General features: G+C 36.7%; 1 protein-coding gene across 3 annotated transcripts in view; it reads left to right on the top strand.

Moving 5' to 3' along the window:
• WDR7 (WD repeat domain 7) overlaps positions 1 to 22,497 on the top strand; it is a 345,325-nt gene that overhangs the window by 198,419 nt on the left and 124,409 nt on the right. For all 3 annotated transcript variants that reach the window (XM_032422579.1, XM_032422577.1, XM_032422578.1), the window contains one exon: positions 4,298 to 4,519. In XM_032422579.1, the coding sequence (XP_032278470.1) occupies positions 4,298 to 4,519 (222 nt within the window). The remainder of the gene's footprint in view (positions 1 to 4,297; positions 4,520 to 22,497) is intronic.

Here is a 22,497-nt window from a genome sequence, read left to right as displayed (position 1 = left end):
GTACCCAAAGTTGGGTTTAAATGCATGTACTGAGATACAGATTCTCAAACTGTTAAATATCACTTTCTCTAGAATTTGGGTTCATTTTCATCCTCCTAAACACAGAGGCAGTGGTTATTGATTTTGTTTCTTCTTAGTATGGTTAAGCTTGTAGGTTTCTCCCCCACTTTCGTTATTGGAACTATGACAGATCAGTGGCATACTTGGAATCTGTCATTGCACATACACACTAAGACTCTTGCTAATGTTTCTTTACTTTTAAAAAACTAGAAAAAAAACCATGAAGAGAGAGAATTGCATACTGTGGGATCTGATTAGAAGATATTTCTGAATGTTAAATATTTTTGAACATTTTAATTGAGGCTTTTTGTAAGAAATGTGAATTCATGAAATATGACTTATCATGACCTTGGAAGTGATAAAATAATTTTATTAACATTGGAGGAATATTCTTGTAAAGCAGCCTGCAAGTGGTTTGAAATATACTATTAAAAAATAAATTAGGGAAATTAATAATAACTAAAATTTTATATGAAACAGTTAACAACATTTTTAAAGATCATTGTATTCTCTGTGGACTCATTTTGGATTTTGTCTTTCTATACACTGCATGAAAACTAATGGCACATTTTCAGAACTTTTTTTTTTTAAACAAAGTATGATATGCAGAAGTTAAGAAACTACAGCAGCAACAACAAATCTTTTTTTTTGTACTCAGTTGAACCAAACTTTTATTTTCCAAATAAACTTTCATGCCTCTTTCTTACACAATTATTCCTTTCCAACTGTTAAATTCTTTGTAATATCCTGCCATTTCCTTTTCATAGGCTCAACTAGGTCTGCTTGCTCACATCCATTCTGCCTTTCAGCACAGCTAAATAAATGCAATTTAAAGTTTATACTAAAAAGCTTTGCGCTCTAGGTGTTTTTTTTATTAAGCTTCTAGAAAGGCCATACCTACCTACTTACCTTGAAAGGGTTTCTTTTGCTTTGTTTTATTCTTGTTTTAGTTAACTTTTGCTAAAATTATTACTAATTTTTACTATTTTACTTTTTGTTCTGATTTTGTCTTAATTTTGTTAAGAACTCGAAGCATGACATCTAAAATCTGCAATGTTTCCATCAACTTAACCCAGGACTCACCATGGATCTTAAAGATATCCACTTCTCTGCATCTCCTATTTACATCCCCAAACCAAACTAATCTTAATCTCTCACTTTGATTTCTACGATATCCTTCTGAAATCCTGAATCTAATTATATCATTCTCTGGCTTAAATCCTACCTTGAGTATCTTCCTATTTTTTATAGGATAAGAATTGAAATGTGAATAGGATCTGTGATGCCATCTGCGGTCTGGCCCTTGCCTGCCTCCCTTGCCTGTTTTCTATCTTTCTCTCACCTCCTAGGCTTCCAACCCAATTACCTCTCCTTGAAATAGAAGTCAACAAATTACTTCATGCTTGAAGTTCTTAAACATACCGTTCTCTCAGTTCATAATCTTCTCATTGATTCTGTAACCTATTTCTGATTCTTATTTAGTAGCCTTTAAGTTCAAAGAGGACAGTGAACTTGCTTTTCACATCTCTTTTCATGTCTAGTATAATGCCATGAACACACCAGATCTTCAGTTCTTATATTGAGACCGAGTAACTGATGTCAGAATGAATGAATTTCTACCACCACTGGTACTTACTGTTTTTCACCTGATCACTGCAGGAGTCTTCTTTTGGTTCTACTGGATGCATCTTGTTTTACCTCATAATCTGCCATCCTACTGCCACTATCATGATCTTTCTAACAGTGAATAAATCTGATAGCGCCACCTTACACAAAATTATTCGATACCTTACCATTAACCAAAAGTTAAAAGTCTTCAGCTTGCCCTGCAAAAGTCCCTGTTGATGTGGTGGTACCCTGTAGCCTCCTGTGTTGTCATTCCCTTGCCTTACCTCCAGTTAGTATGGAATGACAAATGAAGAGACAAAAGAAAACAAAACATCTAAAAGCATTCAGAGGTCCCTGCTGTTAATTTCTTAGTTGGCATACTGAGCTCTGAGGGCCCTTTGCTATATTGATTTAATTAATATAGAGACAAAGTACTGAAAGGGCCCAGAGAAGCTGGATGGATGACTAGAAAGACTAGAAAGCTGACCTCCAATGAACATGTTTCCAGAAGTTCACTTTTTAAATTTCTCTGTACCAAATATATAGCCATGATGGATAAAATATACAAACAGAAAACCTGAAGAGACATAGCTAGTCTCCAGAAAGATAGATATCTCTGTGGACAAGTAATAAAATAGAAATGATCTGGACTGAAACCCTTAGCTCCTTTCCAGAAGTATACTTTTGGCTCCTGTGAGCTAAAGAGGACTTAAAATATATCATGAATAAAGCTTACAGCCAGGAGCTAGGCTATGGCTTTGCCATTTCTTGAAAGGACCCTGAAAGGATGTGAGTATATCACTACTCAGTTAAAATTGAAGTTGTGTTATTAAAGGAGAGGAAAATGGATGTTAACTCTGTGGCAACGTAAACCATAATAGGTTATGAAAATAAGTGAGTTGTGTTTATCCTAAGAACCTGGAAACAAAACAGGGGTGCTTAGATGACTCAGTGGGTGGAGAATGCAACTCTTGATCTCTGGGTTATGAATTCAAGCCTGTTGGGTGTAGAGTTTACTTAAAAATAAATAAATAAATAAACCTAGAAACAAAAAGAACTGATAGAAAACATAAAGTAGAAGGAGAAATAATAAAAATAACAACAGAAGTTGGTAAAATAGAAAGAAATGAAATAAGATCAAAACCAGAGTACTTATTTTTTTAATTTTAGAGAAAGAGTGTGCGGGGGGTGGTGGGTCATGGGCAGAGGGAGAAAGAATCTCAAGCAGGCTGCCTACTGAGTGTGGAGCCTAATACAGGGGCTTGATCTCATGACCCTGAGATCATGACCTGAACTGAAACCGAGAGTCAGATGCGCAACCAACTGAGCCACCCAGGTGCCCCAACAAAGTATTTTTTTTTAAATCTAGTAAAATATATATTTCTAGCAAAACTGATCAAGAAAAGCATGAAAAGAATTAAAAAAAAAAAGAAAAGAAAAGCATGAAAAGTAATATTAGAGAAGGCACAAATAATATTTAGAAGGATCCATAGCAATGATACATTTGAAATACTTTCATCGTAGAGAATACTGCAAATAATCTCACACCAATAAATTAAAAAAACTCAGATTAAATAGGTAATCCCTTTAAAACTGCAAGCTATCAGAAATGACTCAAGAATGGGCACCTGGGTGGCTCAGTCATTAGGCGTCTGCCTTCAGCTCGGGTCATGATCCCAGGGTCCTGGGATCAAGTCCTGCATCGGGCTCCCTGCTCCACAGGAAGCCTGTTTCTCCCACTCCCCCTGCTTGTGTTCCCTCCCTCGCTGTGTCTTTCTCTGCCAAATAAATAAATAAAATCTTTAAAAAAAAAAAAAGAAAGAAAGAAATGACTCAGGAAGAAATAGAAAACCAAACTGAGTAAGTAACTGCCAAACTGTTTTCTAAAGTAGTTGTACCTTTTTACATTTCCACCTGCACTGCATTCATTTTCTGTTCATACTTGACAGCACATTTTATAATCCTTTTTATTGCAGCCATTCTAGTGGATGCAAAGTGGTATCTCATTATGGTTTTGATTTGCATTTTCCTAATGACCAGTGATGTTAAGGATCTTTGATATGCATATTGGCCATTCATATATCATCATATGTCGAATATCTGTTCAAAGTGTTTACCCATTTTAAAAGTTGTGCTTTTTTATTATTGAGTTGTAAGAGTCCCTCATATATTCTGGATACAATCCTTTATAGATATATCATTGACAGTATTTTCTTTGAGTCTCTGCATGGTCTTTTTACTTTCTTGAATCTGTCATTTTAAGTGTAAAAGTTCGTAATATCAATGAAATCCGATAAAGAAATTTTTTAAATTGCTTGTGCTTTTGGTATCTTATCTACGAAATCATTGCCTACCCCAAGATCATGAAGTTACATCTCTCTGTTTTCTTCTGCAAGTTATTTTGTTTCGGCTTTTACATCTACTAGTACTGTGAATCTGTTTTGAGTTGATTTTTTTGTGTAGTGAAAGGTGGAAGCCCAAATTCATCCTTTTGTAGTTGGATAACCAGTCACCTCAGTGCCATTTGTTGAAAAGACTGTTCTTTCCTGAAAGAGTAATCTTGAAATTTTTTTATTATTATATGTCTTTTGTATATTGATATTTTTTTAACTTATGTTTTGGTTTTCAGGTTGCTTATCAAGTATCCCACAAATGAAAAAGATTTCCACATCTTATGAGGAAAGACGGAAGCAAGCTACTGCTATTGTTTTACTAGGAGTAATAGGAGCTGAATTTGGTGCTGAAATTGAACCTCCTAAATTGTTGACCAGACCTCGAAGCTCTAGTCAAATTCCTGAGGGATTTGGCTTGACTAGTGGTGGATCCAACTACTCACTGGCCAGACATACTTGTAAGTTATAAAATTCCTAATGCTGATTTTTAGTTTCAATACATATTTTTTGTTAACAAAACCTCAGAATACATATGCTGAGTTTTAGCCTCAACAGAATGCTGACATGCAGTCAGGAAGCAGTACAGTCTGTCTGGTACATCACCCTTTGGGTGTAGTACCCAAACTTTTTAAAATTTAAAACATGATCTTGAAAATGCTTTTCTTAACACATTTCTGATCTTTGTGTTCGCACATTTCAGTCAGGATTTTAGCGCAAACATCTAATTTCTAAAATAATTTCTATAAAACTATGCATTATGTCCTGAATGTGGTTTGAAAAGTCAGGAGCGGGGGTGGATTAGTTACAGTCGGAGTTCAGAGAGCTTGTGTGGTCCTGCTGACTTGTATTCTGTGCTTGGTATGTTAATAACAGGTTACGGATATTTTATAATGTCTTCTGGTAGTTCAGTGTTAGAACTCCTTTAGGTAAGGTCAAAATATTCCTACCGTATTGCAAAATTATTTCTAACAAGTTCTGTCATTATAAGGACCAAATATAGTCCACTGAATATATCACAAAGTATTCTTTATAGAACAAATTGCAATGCGCTTTGGGGTTTTGGGCCCTTTAGCAAGGGAAAAAGATATATGATGTGTTACTTTGCTAGTTACAACAGCAGGAAACTTCCCTGGATCATTGTCACATACTTCTGCTGTGAAATCATGGAGCCATATTAGTAGCTTTTATTATTAAAACCCTCCTATAGATTTAGCTGCCTGTCCCCACCCCTGCTTCTCTTTTTTTTTTTTTTTTAAGATTTTATTTATTTATTTGAAAGAGAGAATGAGATAGAGAGAGAGAGCATGAGAGGGGGGAGGGTCAGAAAGAGAAGCAGACTCCCTGCCAAGCAGGGAGCCCGATGCGGGACTTGATCCAGGGACTCCAGGATCATGACCTGAGCCGAAGGCAGTTGCTTAACCAACTGAGCCACCCAGGTGCCCCTTTTTTTTAGATTCTTAATCAAATACTTATTAGTCATTGGTATTCTCCTGATCCCTATTTGACATTGAGAATCAGAGAGTAATAATGACAATACCACCACCAACAGCAATAAATAATTCTTTGAACACGATTTTAAGCTCTTTTACATACATTAACTCACTTAATCTTCATAATAACCCTATAAATTGGGCACCCTAGTTATCTCTATTTGACACATAAGGCTAACTGGGCACAGAGAGGTTTGGTGACCCTGGCTGAGATCATACCTTCAGGAAATGGCAGGTTTTGTTTCAACACAGTCTTTTGGTTCCAGAGCTGGTGCTTTGACCATTCCACACACTGCTAGTGTTTAAGGGCTCCTCCTTGAGAAGGGCTTACTGACTAACCTGTGCTATTAGTTCATAATTTAAGAAGAGTTTTCTATCCCCTCATTTGATCCTTAAAAGAGAAATTAAGACTTCTTCAAAGTAGCTCAGCCAAAATGTAGTAAAATCTCAACTTGAACTCAAGCTTCTTGGGACCTGAAAACCCATGCCCTTTGCATTTTCCACCTGTGTACATCTGCTCTCCCTTTCCGGTGCAGGCCTGCCCGGTGCAGCCCCTCCATCTTACCTCTAGCATCTTTATCTTTTCTCAGGTTCTGCAGGTTCCCTGCCTTTCAGGCATAAAACCCTGCTCAAATCTCACCCACTCTACAGAAGGCTCACCTCTCTATGCCAATGTAGACACCCTAGGATTTATGTATGTAGCTTCTTACGTAGAGTCTTGACATTAGAATATTAGAGGTTAATGAAACTTTGGCCTGATGCAGTAGTCTGGTGACTTTCAATTTTTCTTTTTTTTTTTGCTTACCATCTCTCTAATGAGGATCAAGAAATATCTGATTCCGGGTGCCTGGGTGGCTCAGTTGATTAAGCGACTGCCTTCGGCTCAGGTCATGATCCTGGAGTCCCTGGATCGAGTCCCGCATCGGGCTCCCTGCTCGGCAGGGAGTCTGCTTCTCCCTCTGACCCTCCCCCCTCTCATGTGCTCTCTCTCATTCTCTCTCTCTCAAATAAATAAATAAAATCTTTAAAAAAAAAAAAAAAAGAAAAAAGAAATATCTGATTCCTCGCATGTTTTTATGTTAACAGCTAAAACTTTTCATTAGTAAGTTTAAACGTTTGCAAAAGATGTAATTTGGAGGATAGTGTGAATATTGACATTTAAAAATAAAATACTATTCTTATAAATATATGCAATAGAATATTTACCATAACTACTTGATATCCACCATCATCCAAAAAAAAATAATACATGACAGACTTTCCTTTAAATGTCAGAAATCCGGGGTGCCTGGGTGGCTCAGTCAGTTAAGTGTCCGACTCTTGTTCTTAGCTCGGGTTTTGATCTCAGGGTTGTGAGTTCGAGTCTCATGTCATGGAGCCTACTTGAAAAAATTAAAAACGAATGATACAGTACTTTTTAGAACCAGTTTAAAATGTGTAAAATGGGGCGCCTGGGTGGCTTAGTCGGTTAAGCGTCTGCCTTCGGCTCAGGTCATGATCCCAGTATCCTGGGATCAGGCCCCGCATCAGGCTCCCTGCTCGGCGGGGAGCCTGCTTCTCCCTCTTCCCCTGCTCGTGCTCTCTCTCCCTCTCGCTATCTCTCTCTCTTTCAAATAAATAAATAAAATCTTTAAAAAAAAAAGTGTAAAATGTCCTTGATATTTTCCTCACTTATTGTGGTTACCCTATTTTATTTTAATAATATAAAATATTTATCAGTTTAAATCTTGCTCTCATGATTGGAAACAGATGTCTAAATGTATTTGTGCCTTTCTTAGGCTCTTTTTGATCAGTTATGTGTAATATTAACCTGCTACAATGTTAACCTGCTAGAAGTCACTGTATGTATTGCTATGTTATTTGTTTATGTGGCATTTAGAATGCATTGCGACCATTAAATATTTAGTCTTCATGGCATCCTATTGAATGAGATAATAATTATTATCCTCATTTTGAGATAAGGCCATTAAGATACAATATTTGATGAAAGTTAATTGCTAATGTAGCCAGAGGTATAGATAGTGAATTCTAACCTTCCTTGTAAAGCCATTCTGTTCTGTGAATACTTATAATGTAGTCAGTTCCCAGTTATCCACCTTGATAGGAGGGAAGAGTGACACTGATGCCTAATTCAAAAGTCATGCGTAGTTTCATAATGCATTTCATGCATATATTTGAATATATATGAATCTTTTGTGGGAGGTACACTTTACATAAAATGTCAAAATCACACATTGAAGACAAAGCTGAAGGACTCTGGAAATTTAAAAAGCCTACACTAGGCCACTCTTTCTGTGTACCCTCAGTCTGAGTTGCAGTTTCTTCTTGTATAAAATAAAGAACTATTCTGTGTTCAAAGCCCCTTTGGGTCCAGTTAGTCTCTGCTTCTGAAGTGAAATAGAGAGCATCCCAGGAAATTCACCTTCATGACCTTTTCATCTTCCTCTTCTTGTAGGGATGGACACTCTCTTATTTCAACTCGACTTCAATAGAGATCACTCTTCATTTTTATTTTGATCCACAAATGAGACACTCTTAGGATATTTTAGGGTAGCATTTATAATGTTATCTATAGGTCTTTTGCTTCATTCTTTTTTTTTTTTTTTTTAAGATTTGTTTATTTTAGAGAGAGAGCACGAGTAGGAGGGAGAGAGGGAGAGAGAATCTCAAACAGACTCCAGGCTGAGTGCAGAATCCGATGCGGGGCTCAGTCTCACTATCCTGAGATCATGACCTGAGCTGAAACCAAGAGTTGGATGATTAACCAACTGCACCACCCAGGCACCCCTGGTTCATTCTTTCCTTTGGTTCTCTTCTTCCTCGTTTTATAATTGTGGAATTATGCTGGCACATCTATGGTAAATCCCATTTGACCTTTCATTAGCTTTTTGACTTTGGACAAGTAGCATAAGCCATTTCCCTAGGCAGTGGACTCTGAGATTTGTGTGCAGGAGTATTCTTGGGATCAATACTTTTAGGGAGTGAAAGAAGCAGGATTGGGCAGAGGGAAACATTGAATAGCATTTCAGTTGCTTAGAAAGCTTCAGTTTATCCCAGGGAACTCTGCAACTGGGATTGCCCTTCAAAGTTGTCCTTGAATTGGGGCAAAGGGCTTAGCCTTCATATCCCTGTGTTGTACATTCAGCGCGGTGCCCTGGATAGGGGGTGTGACCTTGGATGAGCAGCTCTCTCCATCCTAGCACAAACCCTACAGAGAGACTCAGCTGAAACTTGTCAGCCACGACACCCCCACGAGCTTGGGGGCAGATGAGTACTTCCGTTGTGGAGGGGAGGAGATGGACAGCCTCTCCAGGCTTCCATTCAGCATGTCACTGACTCGTGTGTGTCCCAGTTCCCTCTTCGTTATCAGAAATGGAAAGAGGGACTACCATTCATTGAACACACTTTTTACTCAACTCCTTGCATATCTCTTATAACCCTGCTGTTTTATAAGACAGCTGTTTTATCCAGCACCGAGCACAAGAGGAGGCACATTAATAATAGCTGATTATTGAGCATTTACTCTGTGCCAGGCATTTTGCTGTGTCCTTTACGTATAGTATCTTATTTTTTTTAAGACTTTATTTATTTGACAGAGAGTACACAAGCAGGGGGAGCTGCAGGGAGAGGGAGAAGCAGGCTCCCCAGTGAGCAGGGAGCCCGATGCGGGGCTCGATCCCAGGGCCCCGGGATCATGACCTGGGCTGAAGGCAGACGCTTAACCAACTGAGCCCCCCAGGCGCCCTTGTATAGTATCTTATTTAATCTTCTAATCCTATCAGATAGTTACTATTACTGTTAACATTTAACAGAGGAGGAACCTGAACATTTGCCCAGTGCTCACCAGAGCTTTGTGAGATTAAACTTTCTTCATGTAGACAGTAAATTGAGAGCATAGGTTAAATGTATTAAGATGCTACTGCTAAGCCTGGACTTGAATACCTATTTTGCAACTTTAAATCAGGTCCTTTTCACCATTTCACATAGTTGTCTTATGTTATAAGCAAGTAAGATTCAGGAGCGGTGCTCCAAAAAAGAGGGGGACGTCAGCAAGTACCAGGTCACCTGTAAATATGAACATCTGTTGACTCACCCATTGGGGATGTGCTGGTGCCCTGGAGATATAAACATGTACAAGATCGACATCTCCAGACTTATGAAATGGCTTGCATCTATAGTGTGAAATATTTCAAGGCGAGAAAATGAATCTTCTCCCACAGTGGGTCTTTAGAAATCCTGTAATGCCGGATTCTTCAGCTGGCCAAGGTTTATGATTTCTCTGATGTTACATTTTGGAAAATGCGGTGTTTCTATGATTTGTGTGTCTGTTCTGGGAAAAAGATCCACAGTTTCAATTGTCAAAAAAAGTCACTAAAATAAAAATGGATAAGAACTCTTAAGAGTTTGTTGGAATAAGTTGTTTATCTGTTATTATAATTTTTAAAACAACAGAGTTATATTCATCTTGATTATCTGTTTAGCTGTAATACCACCAAATGGAAAGAGGCCTCAGACGCTACTTTAGGAATGTTTTAATTCTATGAAACTTATATTTTAGAGTTTTATACTTCCTGGCACAATGTACTATGTTTGATTTTATTTTGTTGTAACCTACTGTCATGAAAATGTTTCTCCAGTACTTCATGTGCTTTCTAACCATGCATATATATTTGATGAATATATTAGTATTGGTTGAGGTTGATTTTGTAATGAATTTATTTCCTAAATTTTAAGGTAAGAAAGTTAAGCCAAATCTCAAATGTTTTATCAGCAAGATTAGGACAAAGTCACTGAATTGCAATTAATTACAAAACTAGTGGTATTTGCACGTAATGAATAAAAGTAGCAACAATGATGAGGAACACATCATGCCATTTACAAGGATAAGCAATGACAAAAAATGGCTATTTTCACTGTTCACAAACAAGACATCAGATTGTGTTGCTGAACTACTGCATTTGTGTTTGCTTTCCCTGCTGTTGTGTTTTCCCTGCTTTTCCTGCCTTCCTGTGTTCTTACTCCACTGTCCACCTCATTCATTCATCCTTCTCATTGCACTGACTCAGCATTTCATGTTCTTTACCCCCACTTCTCATGTGGAATTTTACCTTTGAAATCATCCTGGTTCCAGATGCCACTTGTCTTGCATTGCCACTACACCTTCTGTGTTTAGAAAAGTAATTCTTTGCTCTGCCTGTGCGCTAAAATCTTATGTAGAGTGTTTTAAAATGATCTGTACCCTGGAGTTCTTATTCAGACAATCAGGGGTGGGGTTTGGGTGTCTGTTTGATTTTTAAAACTGCACATGTAATTTTCATGTGTAGGCAGAGTAGAGACACCCATTAGAATAGGGAATCCTTTAGTTATTTTAAATTGAGTGTTCTGTGGTAGTTCTGGTCATTAAACTACCTTAATGCACAATATATATTATAATTTTCTTTATGTTTAAAATGGAAGAGATAATGGGAACTAATCTGAGTGAATAAGTGACATTTATATCACTCTCAGAGCTAATTCTTTAGGTAGTTCAGCTTTTTTATTGGAATTTTATTATTCTGGATTGCTTGGGGTGGAATCTTGACATTTCCACTCAGTAGCTGTGTAGCCTTAAATGCTTCCTGGCTCAGTTTCTTTAACTTAAAAATGGGGATAATAATAGCACCTACCTCACAGAGTTATTGTGAAGATTAGGTAAATGAGTGTATGCAAAGCACCTAGAAAAGTGCCCAGCATTTAAGTTTTAGCTGAATGTTAGCATATGTTAATGTTACAAGAAATGCTTATAGAAGAATAAGGAAGGAAAACAGCTGAGCTGTTTGCTAGGACATTTATAGTGTATATACTACTTTAAAAAATCTTCTTAAGAACCTTATGAGATAGGTATTACTATCAACATTTTCTATATGAGTGAACTGTTACAAAAAATTAGCAACTTCTTTAAATTATCTGTCTTGTAAGGGATTTGAATCCGGATGCATTTTTTCCTCCCAAAGCCCAGGAAATTCTGTTCTACAACACATGCTGATTCTGTTTGTGGTAAAACCTATTAGTTCCTAGAGGATTTATGTAAAAATACACTGTTCTTTGGCCACATTATTATATACATGTTTAAATAAAACACTGAATATTTTTGTAATTATTTATTTGTAATGGGATAAATTTCTATATGCTTATCACTTTGTTTCCTATTTTAACCACATCAACAAACTAAGATCAAATGGAAATTTTCAGTACTCCTTTGTTTTTCTTGTAAATAATTTATGTTGTGTAACAGCTTTATCATTTTTTAACTGAAATCTGACACTTTCATTACAGACTGTTTGGTGATGTAATGCCATCCTTGTTATCCAAAAATAACTTTAATTTGCAGTTGTTTTTTGGTTAATTCACTACTTTGTTTTAGATTCCTCTTCCATAGAACAGGTAAATTGGACAAGGTTATTTCTAAGGCCACTTCTATCAAAATTACAGGGTTCTATGGAATTATTACTTTATTATTATTACTATAGAGTGCTTGTGTTTATTGCTGCCATGTGAACTTGACTATCTTATTTTGATTGCTCTATGCCATTTTTCTGTCTGCTCCTATAGGCTCCAGTAGTCCATAGCCATGCCATATGTTTGAAGCTGGGCATCTTTATTTTTTTATTTTTTATTTAAATTCAATTAATTAACATATAATGTATTATTAGTTTCAGAGGTAGAGGTCAGTGATTCATCAGTCTTATATATAGAAGCTGAGCATCTTTATAGAGTATTTTTCTACCATCCTTCCTTATGGGTACCTCATATCAACTTACCAGGCTACAGTTGTTTCTGTAAAATTCATTCTCTACACATATCTAGCTTTGTGGACATGTATTATGTTGAATTTATTTCAGTAGCTAAATGTAACATCTGTGGTAGTTTGAGATCTATATCCTTCTAGGAATATAGTACAAAGGCATTATGACAATTTTTTGGTCTAGAATATAATATGACATTGGCATAAGACCCTGACAACCATCTAATGTATATATTAATTACCTAAATTCAGTTTTCAATTTTATTTCAATTTTTAACTTCCTTGATTTCTTATCACTGGGCTGCCTGAGTAGCAGATTCAGTGACAAGTATTAGCATTGTATTGCCGGTGGCAACCCCCCTTTTTCTTTTTGCATAGGACATTCTAGTTTTTAAATAACCTTGACCTGAAGTTTTCTGATAGCTCTGCAGAATGGTTTTTTCACATTTGTGTGTCTTAATATATGTGCGTTTCAGTGTCACTGTAATTAATATATTTAATTCTGTAAGTTCAAACAATCTGATATCAGAAAGGGACAATGGAGAACATCTCATCCCTTCAAAAACTGCAAAACTTGGGGCTCCTGGCTGGCTCAGTCAGTAGAGCATGTGATTATTGATATCAGGTTCATGAGTTTGAGCTGCACGTTGGGCGCAGAGATTACTTAAAAAAATGCGCGCGCGCGCGCACACACACACACACACACACACACACACACACACACACACACAGAAGCTGCAGAAACTGTGATAGTGGGGCGCCTGGGTGGCTCAGTCGGTTGGGCGGCTGCCTTCGGCTCAGGTCATGATCCCAGGGTCCTGGGATCGAGCCCCGCATCGGGCTCCCTGCTCCGCAGGAAGCCTGCTTCTCCCTCTCCCACTCCACTTGCTTGTGTTCCCTCTCTCGCTGTGTCTCTCTCTGTCAAATAAATAAAATCTTTAAAAAAAAAAAAAGAAGTTGTGATAGTTATCTCATAAAGCCTTTCAGTAAGGGGCACCTGGCTGGCTCAGTTGGTTAAGCATCAGACTCTTGATTTCACCTCAGGGTTGTGAGATCAAGCGTGGGCTAGGTGTGGAACCTGCTTAAGATTCTATCTCCCTCTGCCCCTCCCCCCCTTAAAAAAAAGCCTTTTAGGAAGAAGTGAACAAAAACATTTAACAGTAGGAAGTGAACAGAAATATCTTGTGCACTTATCTGTAGATTCCCTGCCATGTCCTTAGAACACACAATTTCTAGGACTCTATTAAATGGGCAGATGCCTAGGTCTATGTTATTGCTTTACACTTTGGCATCTGTGATCATACAGCAAGAGCTGCTGAACTTTTTGGTGCCACCCAGGCCACTAGAGGACCTGAATGCTTGTACGAAATCAATAAATATAAAGTTCTTTCCTTCTGCTTTCGGTTTTCAAATTATGTTCTGCAGAGCCCTGGGGCTCCATAGAGGTGGCTTGGTGGCTGCCTGGGCTCTTAACACTACTTAAAGTACAGTAGCACTGATTTTTGTGTGATTTAGAAGTTGAAATTTGGAATCACATTGTATCTGCAAAGAGAAACTGTCAAAGACAGGGCTAGTCTCTACAAAACAAACAAACATCGAATCCATCAGGAATGTTACTGACTCTGCCTTTAAAATACATAAAAAATTCAGCTACTTCTTACTACCTTTACTGTTATCACCCTGGTTGACTAACTTCATTTCTCATAAGGTTACTGCCAAGCCTTCCAGCTTCTACCCTTATCCCCCTTCCAGTAGCTTTTTAACATAGTAGACATGGTAGTAATGCTTTTATTTACTTTTTTTAAAAAAGATTTTATTTATTTGAGAGAGAGCAAGAGAACACAGATTGGGGGGGGGGGAGCAGAGGGACAGGCAGACTCCCCACTGAGCACAGAGCCAGAGGAGGGTGACCCAGTGGGGCAGGGCTGGATCCCAGGACCCTGAGATCATGACCTGAGTAGAAGGCAGATGATTAACTGACTGAACCACCCAGGCGACCCAGTAGTAATGCTTTTAAAACCAGAAATAGATCTTATCACTCAAGGGTATCCAGATGGTTAATCAACAAGACAAATACTCAAAATTCAGTAGGTTTTCTACTAGTGAACAAAATAGAAAATGTAGAAAATAAAGATTTTTTAAAAGACTCATCAAACTAATAAGACCCCAGAAGCCAGGAGGAAAAAACAAACCAACCAGCCTGAGTAAGACTGCTGTTAGGCATTTAGCATAGAAAGAATGTAGATGCCAAAAAATACCCAACTTACCCAATAATTAAAGGAATTGGGGGATTTACTAGAAACACTTGTTTGTTTAAAAGATTTTTTTTTAACAGTGAATGGATATTCGTGTAATGTTTACATTTTAAATTAAAATATTAAAATCTCAATAATTATGGCATCTAAAGGAAGTCCCAGAGCTAAGAATAAATTTAAGAAATATGGAGGAAATTATAATATTTTACGGAGGGAAATAAAAATTTGAATATGTAGTTCTTCGATGGATGATTCCATGTGGTGAATATCTGTTATTCCCAAATTGATATGTAAATCTCACATAAACACAATAAAAAATCTCAACATCATTCTTTTAATAGCTAGTCAAAAGTATTCTAAAATTAACATACCAGAGATAAATGGAATATTAGATTTATTTTGTTTTATTCAATAAACACATATATACCAGTCACTATTTTAGACTTTATAAATATTAACCCTTTTAGTCCTAATTTATAGTCTTTTGAAGTATAAAATTATAAAAAAGTCAACCTATGAAGTACTGTAAAAATATAAAATACCTAGGCATTAACTTAAAGAATATGCAAGACTTTTATAGAAAAAAATTAATTTTATTAAAAAGCATTTTTAAAGACCTAAGTAAATAAGGAGATAGTTTTATGGATTGGAGTCCTCAATATAATCAGAATGGCAATTTTTATAAATTCATACAATTCCAAACAAAACACCAACAAGATCTTTGTTGTTTTCTTTACTGAACTTAACAAGCTGATTCTCATATTTATGGGACACAGCAACGAGCTAATAAAAGCCAGGACACTTCTTTTTTGCTTTTTTAAATATTTATTTATTAAAGCGCGTGTGTGCATGCAGAGGGGCGCGACTGTGCAGAGGGGAGGGGCAGAAGCAGAGGGAGAGCCGGAATCCCAAGTAGACTCTGCGCTGAGCTTGCGGAGCCCGTCCCAGGGCTTGACGTGGGGCTCGATCCCACAACTGGGAAATCACAACCTGAGCTGAAACCAAGAGTTGGATGCCTAACTGGCTGCCCCACGCAGGCGCCCCAAGCCAGGACACTTATAAAGAAGAACAAGGTGGAGAGATTCCTTTTACCTTATATCAAAAGTTATAAATTTATAGTAATTAATATGGTATTATCTTGTTGCAGGACAGACCAAAAGTCTTATCCATAGAACAGAATAGCACAGAAATGGTTCTAAATTGACATAGAAATTTGATTTTATACAGATCTAGCATTGTAGATCAGTGAAATAAAGGATAGAATTTTTGGTAACTGGTGTAGTTACCACAGAAGAATAATAAAATTTTATCCCTAATGCCCATTATAGCCAACACCCCCAAAACAAAACAAAACAAAACAAAAACAAAAAAATCCCACAAAACTATGTGGATTTGTTTAAATATGAATGCTAAAACCAAAATACTTTAAAATGATGCCACAGGAAAACATGGCCTTGGAGCATCATTCTGTAAACAGGTGACAGCCTAACCAAACAATAAAAAAGATGAATTATTCAACTACACTAAAATTACAAACTTCTGTAGTCAAAAATATCTTTACAATAAAGTGAAAAGTAAAGCCACAAAGAGGGAAAGGTCTTTATAGCACAGGTAAATGACAAAAGATTCTTAAACACATTTATATTTGAAAAAAAAAATGCCGAGAAGAAAAATGCATAAAGATTGGAAACGCACTTCACAGAGAGGAAATAAGAATGGCTAGCAAACCTATGAAAAGATGCCATGCCTTGTAATCAGGTAAATGTAAATTAAAAGCTAAATGAACTATCATTTCTTATCTACCAAACTGAAAACTTAGTCTGACATTATCAAAGTTTGGTGAGGATTTAGAGCATATAGAATGTTTTTTGCACCTGCTGTGGAGTGTAAATTGGTTTAAGCTTTGGAAGACAATTTGGTGTATTATCCTGTGAGTCTACTCTTTACTTTGTATAGAGAAACCTTTCCACCTGTGAAAAGTGTGTGTGAAACCTTTCCACCTGGGAAATGAGTAATCTCCTATTCTGTGGACTGCCTTTTGGTTACCTTACCAATGTGTTTCGGAGAACACAGTTCTCTGATTTCAATGAGGTACAGTTTATCAATTATTTTATCATTTATGCTTTTTGTATTCTAAGAAGTATTTGCCTACCCCAAAGTTTCAAAGATTTTTCCCCCTGTGTTTTCTTCTGGCAGTTTTAGCTTTTGCATGTAGGTGTATGCTGTAGTTTGAATTAATTTTCAAGTATGATGTGAAGTAAATATTTTTAAATAGTTTTTTAATATATGTACAGAAATTCAGTTGTTCCAGCAACATTTGTTGAAAGCATTTTTCTTTTTTGCCCCCATTAAACTGCGTTTTTTGAAAATCAGTTGATCCTAGATGTTGGGTCTGTTTCTAGATCCTCTATCCTCTTTCATTAATCCATGTTTATTTATTACTCCCACACTGTCCTGATGGCTTTAACTTTAGAGTAAGTACTGAAATTAGGTAGCATAAGTTCTTCAATTGAGTTCTGTTGTTAAATTGGTTTGGCTGTCCTCGGTCATTTGTGGTTTGATAAAAATTTTGGAATCTACTTGTCAGTTTGCTTAAAAAAGCAGAAAGCCTACAGGAATTTTGATTGGAATTGCCTTAGATCTATAGATAAATTTGGGGAGAATTGACATGTTAACAGTATTGTCTTCCAGTATGTGAATGTGGTATATTGCACTATTTATACCTTCTTCAATTCCTCTCAGCAGTATTCTGTGGTTAATTTCAAAAGGTCTCAAAGAGACCTTTAGGAATCTCAGTGGAAGAGAAAACAGAATGAGTCAGAAAAAGTATTTAAAGAAGTAATGGGGAAACTTTCCCAAATTTGCTGAAAGACATAAATTTACAGATTTAATAAGTTAAGCAAACCCTAAACAGGTTAAACTTTAAGACAGTCATGCCCGGAAACATTATAATGTGTAATTGTTTCCAGTTTTTACTATTAGAGACACCTTATTACAACTGCCACCTGTGTGTGTGCTTGTATGTGTTTATACTTTGTTGATAACTTCCTAGAAGTAAATCCCCATGTGAAAGTTTATCCCTGTTCTACATCTGGATACTTCTACCATGTTGTCCTCCAGTCAAGTTGTATCAGTTACTCTTCTGCTGTTTCTCTATACCTCTTTAACTCTGAGGATATTATTTTTCTTGTCTGCCAATATGATTAATAAGAAATGATATCTGTTGTTACTTTAATTTGTATTTTATTTTATTTTATTTTATTTATTTATTTATTTTAAGATTTTATTTATTTATTTGACAGAGACACAGCAAGAGAGGGAACACAAGTAGGGGGAGTGGGAGAGGGAGAAGCAGGCTTCCCACTGAGCAGGGAGCCCGATGCGGGGTTCAGTCCCAGGACCCTGGGATCATGACCTGAGCCGAAGGCAGATGCTTAATGACTGAGCCACCAGGGACCCCTAATTTGTATTTTAAACCTTTTAGGTTGATTTTCTTGTTACGTGTTTACCATTTTTTAGTTCGTCTATGAATTGCTTATTCTCTTTTTTTTTTTTCTTAACTGAGATATAATGGACATACACCATTACATTAGTTTCCGGCGTATAACAATGATTTGATATTTGTATATATTTCTAAATGATCATCACAGTAAGTCTAATGCATCACACACAGTTATTAAATTACTTTTTCCCTTGTGATGAGAAATTTTAAGATCTACTCTCTTAACAACTTTCAAATATGTAATACAGTATTATTAACAATAGTCACCATGCTGTACATCACATCCCATGACTTATTTTATAGCTTGAATTTTGAACATTTTGATCCCCTTCACCCATTTTGCCCATCCCTCATCCTCATGCCCCATGTTGTTATTTTTTAAAGATTTTTATTTATTCATTTAAGAGAGAGAGCACAAGCAGGGGGAGAGGCAGAGGGAGAGGAAGAAACAGACTCCCCACTGAGCTGGGAGCCCAACATGGGGCTCGATCCCAGGACCTGGAGATCATGACCTGAGCCGAAGGCAGATGCTTAACCATCTGAGCCACCCAGGCACCCCCCGTGTTATTTTTTATGTCAAGTTCTTTACTTTTATACTGTCTATAGTACAAATATTTTTTCAGTTTTTATTTACATTTTCTGATTCTTTGTAATAGACATTTATAATTTTTTTTTAAAGATTTTATTTTATTTATTCATGAGAGACACAGAGAGAGAGAAGCAGAGGGAGAAGCAGGCTCCCAAGGAGCAGGGAGCCCGATGCGGGACTTGATCCCAGGACCCTGGGATCATGACCTGAGCCGAAGGCAGACACTTAACCATCTGTGCCACCCAGGCACCTAATTTTTATGCAGTCATATCTCTACCTTTATGTTGAGCCAAAAAAATAAGGTACATAAATATGTACATTTTCATTTAATTTGGTAGTAAATAATATGTATTCAAGGGTCTAGGATAACAGTGACCAAGGTAATAAAAGTGATTTTTCCCAGTTACAAAAGGGAAAATACCAGAATGAATCTTGAGATATCATTTGAACTCATGGTTTTTGGTATACATGAAGATAGATAGAGAAATAGAGATATGTGTGTATATGTTGGTTAATATGCATACATAGATTTCCTAGCTCTGGTCATTCAAAGGACCTGGGAGCAGTGACATCCCACTAACATCCCAGATTCTTAGTAACAGTATGTGTATACCCAGAGCTCAGATAATGATTTTTAAATACCACTAATAAAAACCCAGAACTCCTTGGAGAAGTGGTGGGTTCCAGGGCTGGGGCAGGGAAGGTACAAGTTGAACCTGAAACATCTTTGGTGTCAAAAATTAAGAAAGGGCTTAAAATAGATGGGGGCATGTCATAAGGACATGAGAACCAACCTGAAGGTGCTTTCAGTAGCCAAAACTAGAATAATTGGGGCAATGAAATAAATGATATATTTTATGGGATTATAACCCAGAGAACAAAATAAATACCCATAAGTCCATACAAATGTAACTCTATCAAGAAAGGATCCTCTTGCAGAAGAATTTTAGTTAATAAATATAGAAGTAATAAGGAAAATACTAAATCTCCATTAGGCAAAGACCATAGTAATAACTGTTGCAGACAAGGTCCACTAGTGGATGCTAAAATCAGTATATTAAAACAACCTTAAACTATCTCCTCTCAAGATGTTTATCAATTACAAAGGGAAATTGGAATTCCACTGTAATTGGTTACTTTAACCAAGTGATGAAAGTTAACATTGTCAGTAATAAGATAGTTACCTTGATATGATACACTGAGAAGGACTCAATATCACTTACAGGGTCTTCTGGCCAAAAATGCATAGCCTCAATGTAATTGTGAGAAAAGATCAGACAAACCCCAGCTAAGAGACAGTCTACAAAATGATTGACCAGCATTCATCATAAGTGTCAAAGTCATGAAAGACAAGTGTACGAGCCAGTCACAGATTGGAGGAGGCTACAGAGACAGGAGAGCTAAATACAGTGTGAGATCCTGAAGTGGGTACAGGAATAGAAAAACGGTGTGAGCAAATTCAAATAAGGTCTGTAGTTTAGTCAGTAGTGGTCTACCAATATGAATTTCCTAGTTTTGATAATCACACAATTGTTTCAGGATTTCTTTTCCTTTAGTGCCCGTGGTTCTTGGTCATGCCGCTTGGAAGAATGAAGAGGTAGACCAGAAAGGAAGGGGGATGGCAGCAAAGCAAAGTTTATTGAGCGATAGTACAAAGCTCCTGAAGAGGAAGGGGATCTGAGAGGGTTGGTGTTGGAGTTTCTAAGTCTAGGGTTTTTATGAGGTTGTTGGTGGGCTGTTTTAATCTGATTAACCCCCCAGGCACCTGTCGCCCAATCAGGTTTTTGTCCATCTGCTCATCTACCTATCAGGTAGTTGTTTACATGGGAAAGGGTGGAGGGCTCCTTTCAGGGTGGTGTAGAATAACAGGACAAGGTCTTTTTCCTTTTAAGGGTAGTTTCCTCTTGGGGGGTGGGGAGTTGTGTGGAACTTGCCCCCTGCCTGCGTTTCTTCCAACTGTCTACCATTATAATGGTTATGTGAGTTGTTGACATTAGAGAATAGCTGGGTGAAGGATATATATGAATTCTCTTTCCTATTTTATGCATCTTTGCTGTAGGTCTAAAAAAAATTATTTCAAAATAGCAACTTTTTAAGAAGCTGTTCTTCCTAGGTGGTAGTATAAAGATAGATTTATATTTTATAGTAGTATAAGTTATACGGCATTTTAAATTAGCAGAGGATGTTCAGAATTGGAAATAGCGATTTTATTTTTCTCTGGCTTTCATTTTCAATATTCCTCCCTCCCTCCCCAGTTTCCGAGTGTGTTATACAACCCTTGGGTAGAAAGTTTAGTACAGTTTTATTTATAGATTTAAAAATAAAAGCATAATGATTAGAGATTCTTAGCATATATCATTGTATTAATAGGTAGGCTTTGGAAGGCACAGCAGATTTTTTTCACATTCAGTTTTATTCTATGTCCATTAAATCTCAGTGCTTCTTACCTATAACTCAGTGTTTAGCTAGATGTGTTTTTCTCTGGAGTATTATATGAAATTAACTTGAAAGAAAATATCAGAGTAAATATTTCCATACTCTGAATTTTGTTTATAGCTAGTCATAGGAAAAAAAGAAAAAAAATCTTTCATGCTATTCTCAATAAAGTTTTGAAGGTCTTATATTAGAGATATAATGGTGTGCTTCTAAGGTATGACCTTACATTTCTGAAATTTTTAAGGCATTTTTTGTTTTACATTTACAAGTTTTTCTTCCACTCGAGCCTGTTCAATTAGTTGTTGTGCTTCTTGAACTTATGCTAAGGAAGGACTGCCCATGGAAATTAGGTCCTAGTACAATATGCCTCTCTTTTATGAATGTCACTTTTTGTTTACTATTAAAAAAATTATTCTAGTACACTTGAAACTAATATAAAACTCTATGACTATACTGGAATTAAAATTAAAAACTTAATAAAAATGGAAAAAAATTCTAAATTAAATTATACAGAAACTGGTCTTGAACCATACCTAATGTGTAATAATTAAATGTGTTTTGTCTTAACAATTTCCAGTCATCATGTAACGTCTACGAATAAATGAGTATTTCATTTGACACATTGAGAAACAACTATATTGGGAAATAATGTGTGAGAATTCAGTATATGCTTTCAGGTTTGAATGTGTGTGTGCCTAAGTAATGTTTATCTGATTTATGCCCCCAAACCTCCAGATTTTCTCCTTTCAGCAAATAGGATTAACTTCATGATTAATAAATGATCTGTGAATTGAACTCACTGAATATATGTGTACACACACACACATAAACATTGTTCAGTTTTGTGAATGGCATTTTGATTTAGGCATTTTAGTAAATTTTTGTTGTTACCAGAAATTTCATCTTGTCATCCATAGGTTTAATTGGGCTAGACATTTTGGAGAATTCTCATAGTGTCTAAAATGTGCTACTTCTAGATTGTGTGAAGAAAGGAAGAAGTAGACATCTTCTTGAAGACCATAGAAGTTGTATAGTAATCTCCATCCAGAGCAGTAAAATCAGTTACTTTGGGATAGTATGGTATTGATTCCTGATAATTCTTGAAGAGAAAGAAGGGAGGCGTATCAGTCAGGAGACAGAAACCACATCAGTTATCTGAACAGGGAAATTATACAGAATTGCTTCCTCGTAGAAAGTGGTAAACTACTGGAAGTAGCATGCGTGAGATCGCGCCTACTACCTAGTCTAGGGTGAGGTAGAATAGATAATGAAGGAATTTAAGGACTCTCCTCCAAGATTAGACTTCTTCAAAGAGGGAAGCACCAGCCTAAGGGAGGGGGAGAAACTTACCAGTGGGCCTGGGTGGAGGTGGCCTGCCAT

The sequence above is a fragment of the Phoca vitulina genome, unplaced genomic scaffold (assembly GCF_004348235.1).
Source record: "Phoca vitulina isolate PV1807 unplaced genomic scaffold, GSC_HSeal_1.0 scaffold27, whole genome shotgun sequence".
In the NCBI taxonomy this organism is placed as follows: Eukaryota; Metazoa; Chordata; class Mammalia; order Carnivora; family Phocidae; genus Phoca; species Phoca vitulina.
The sequence above is the reverse complement of the archived record's forward strand: the minus strand, read 5'-3'. Positions and strand labels throughout refer to the sequence as shown.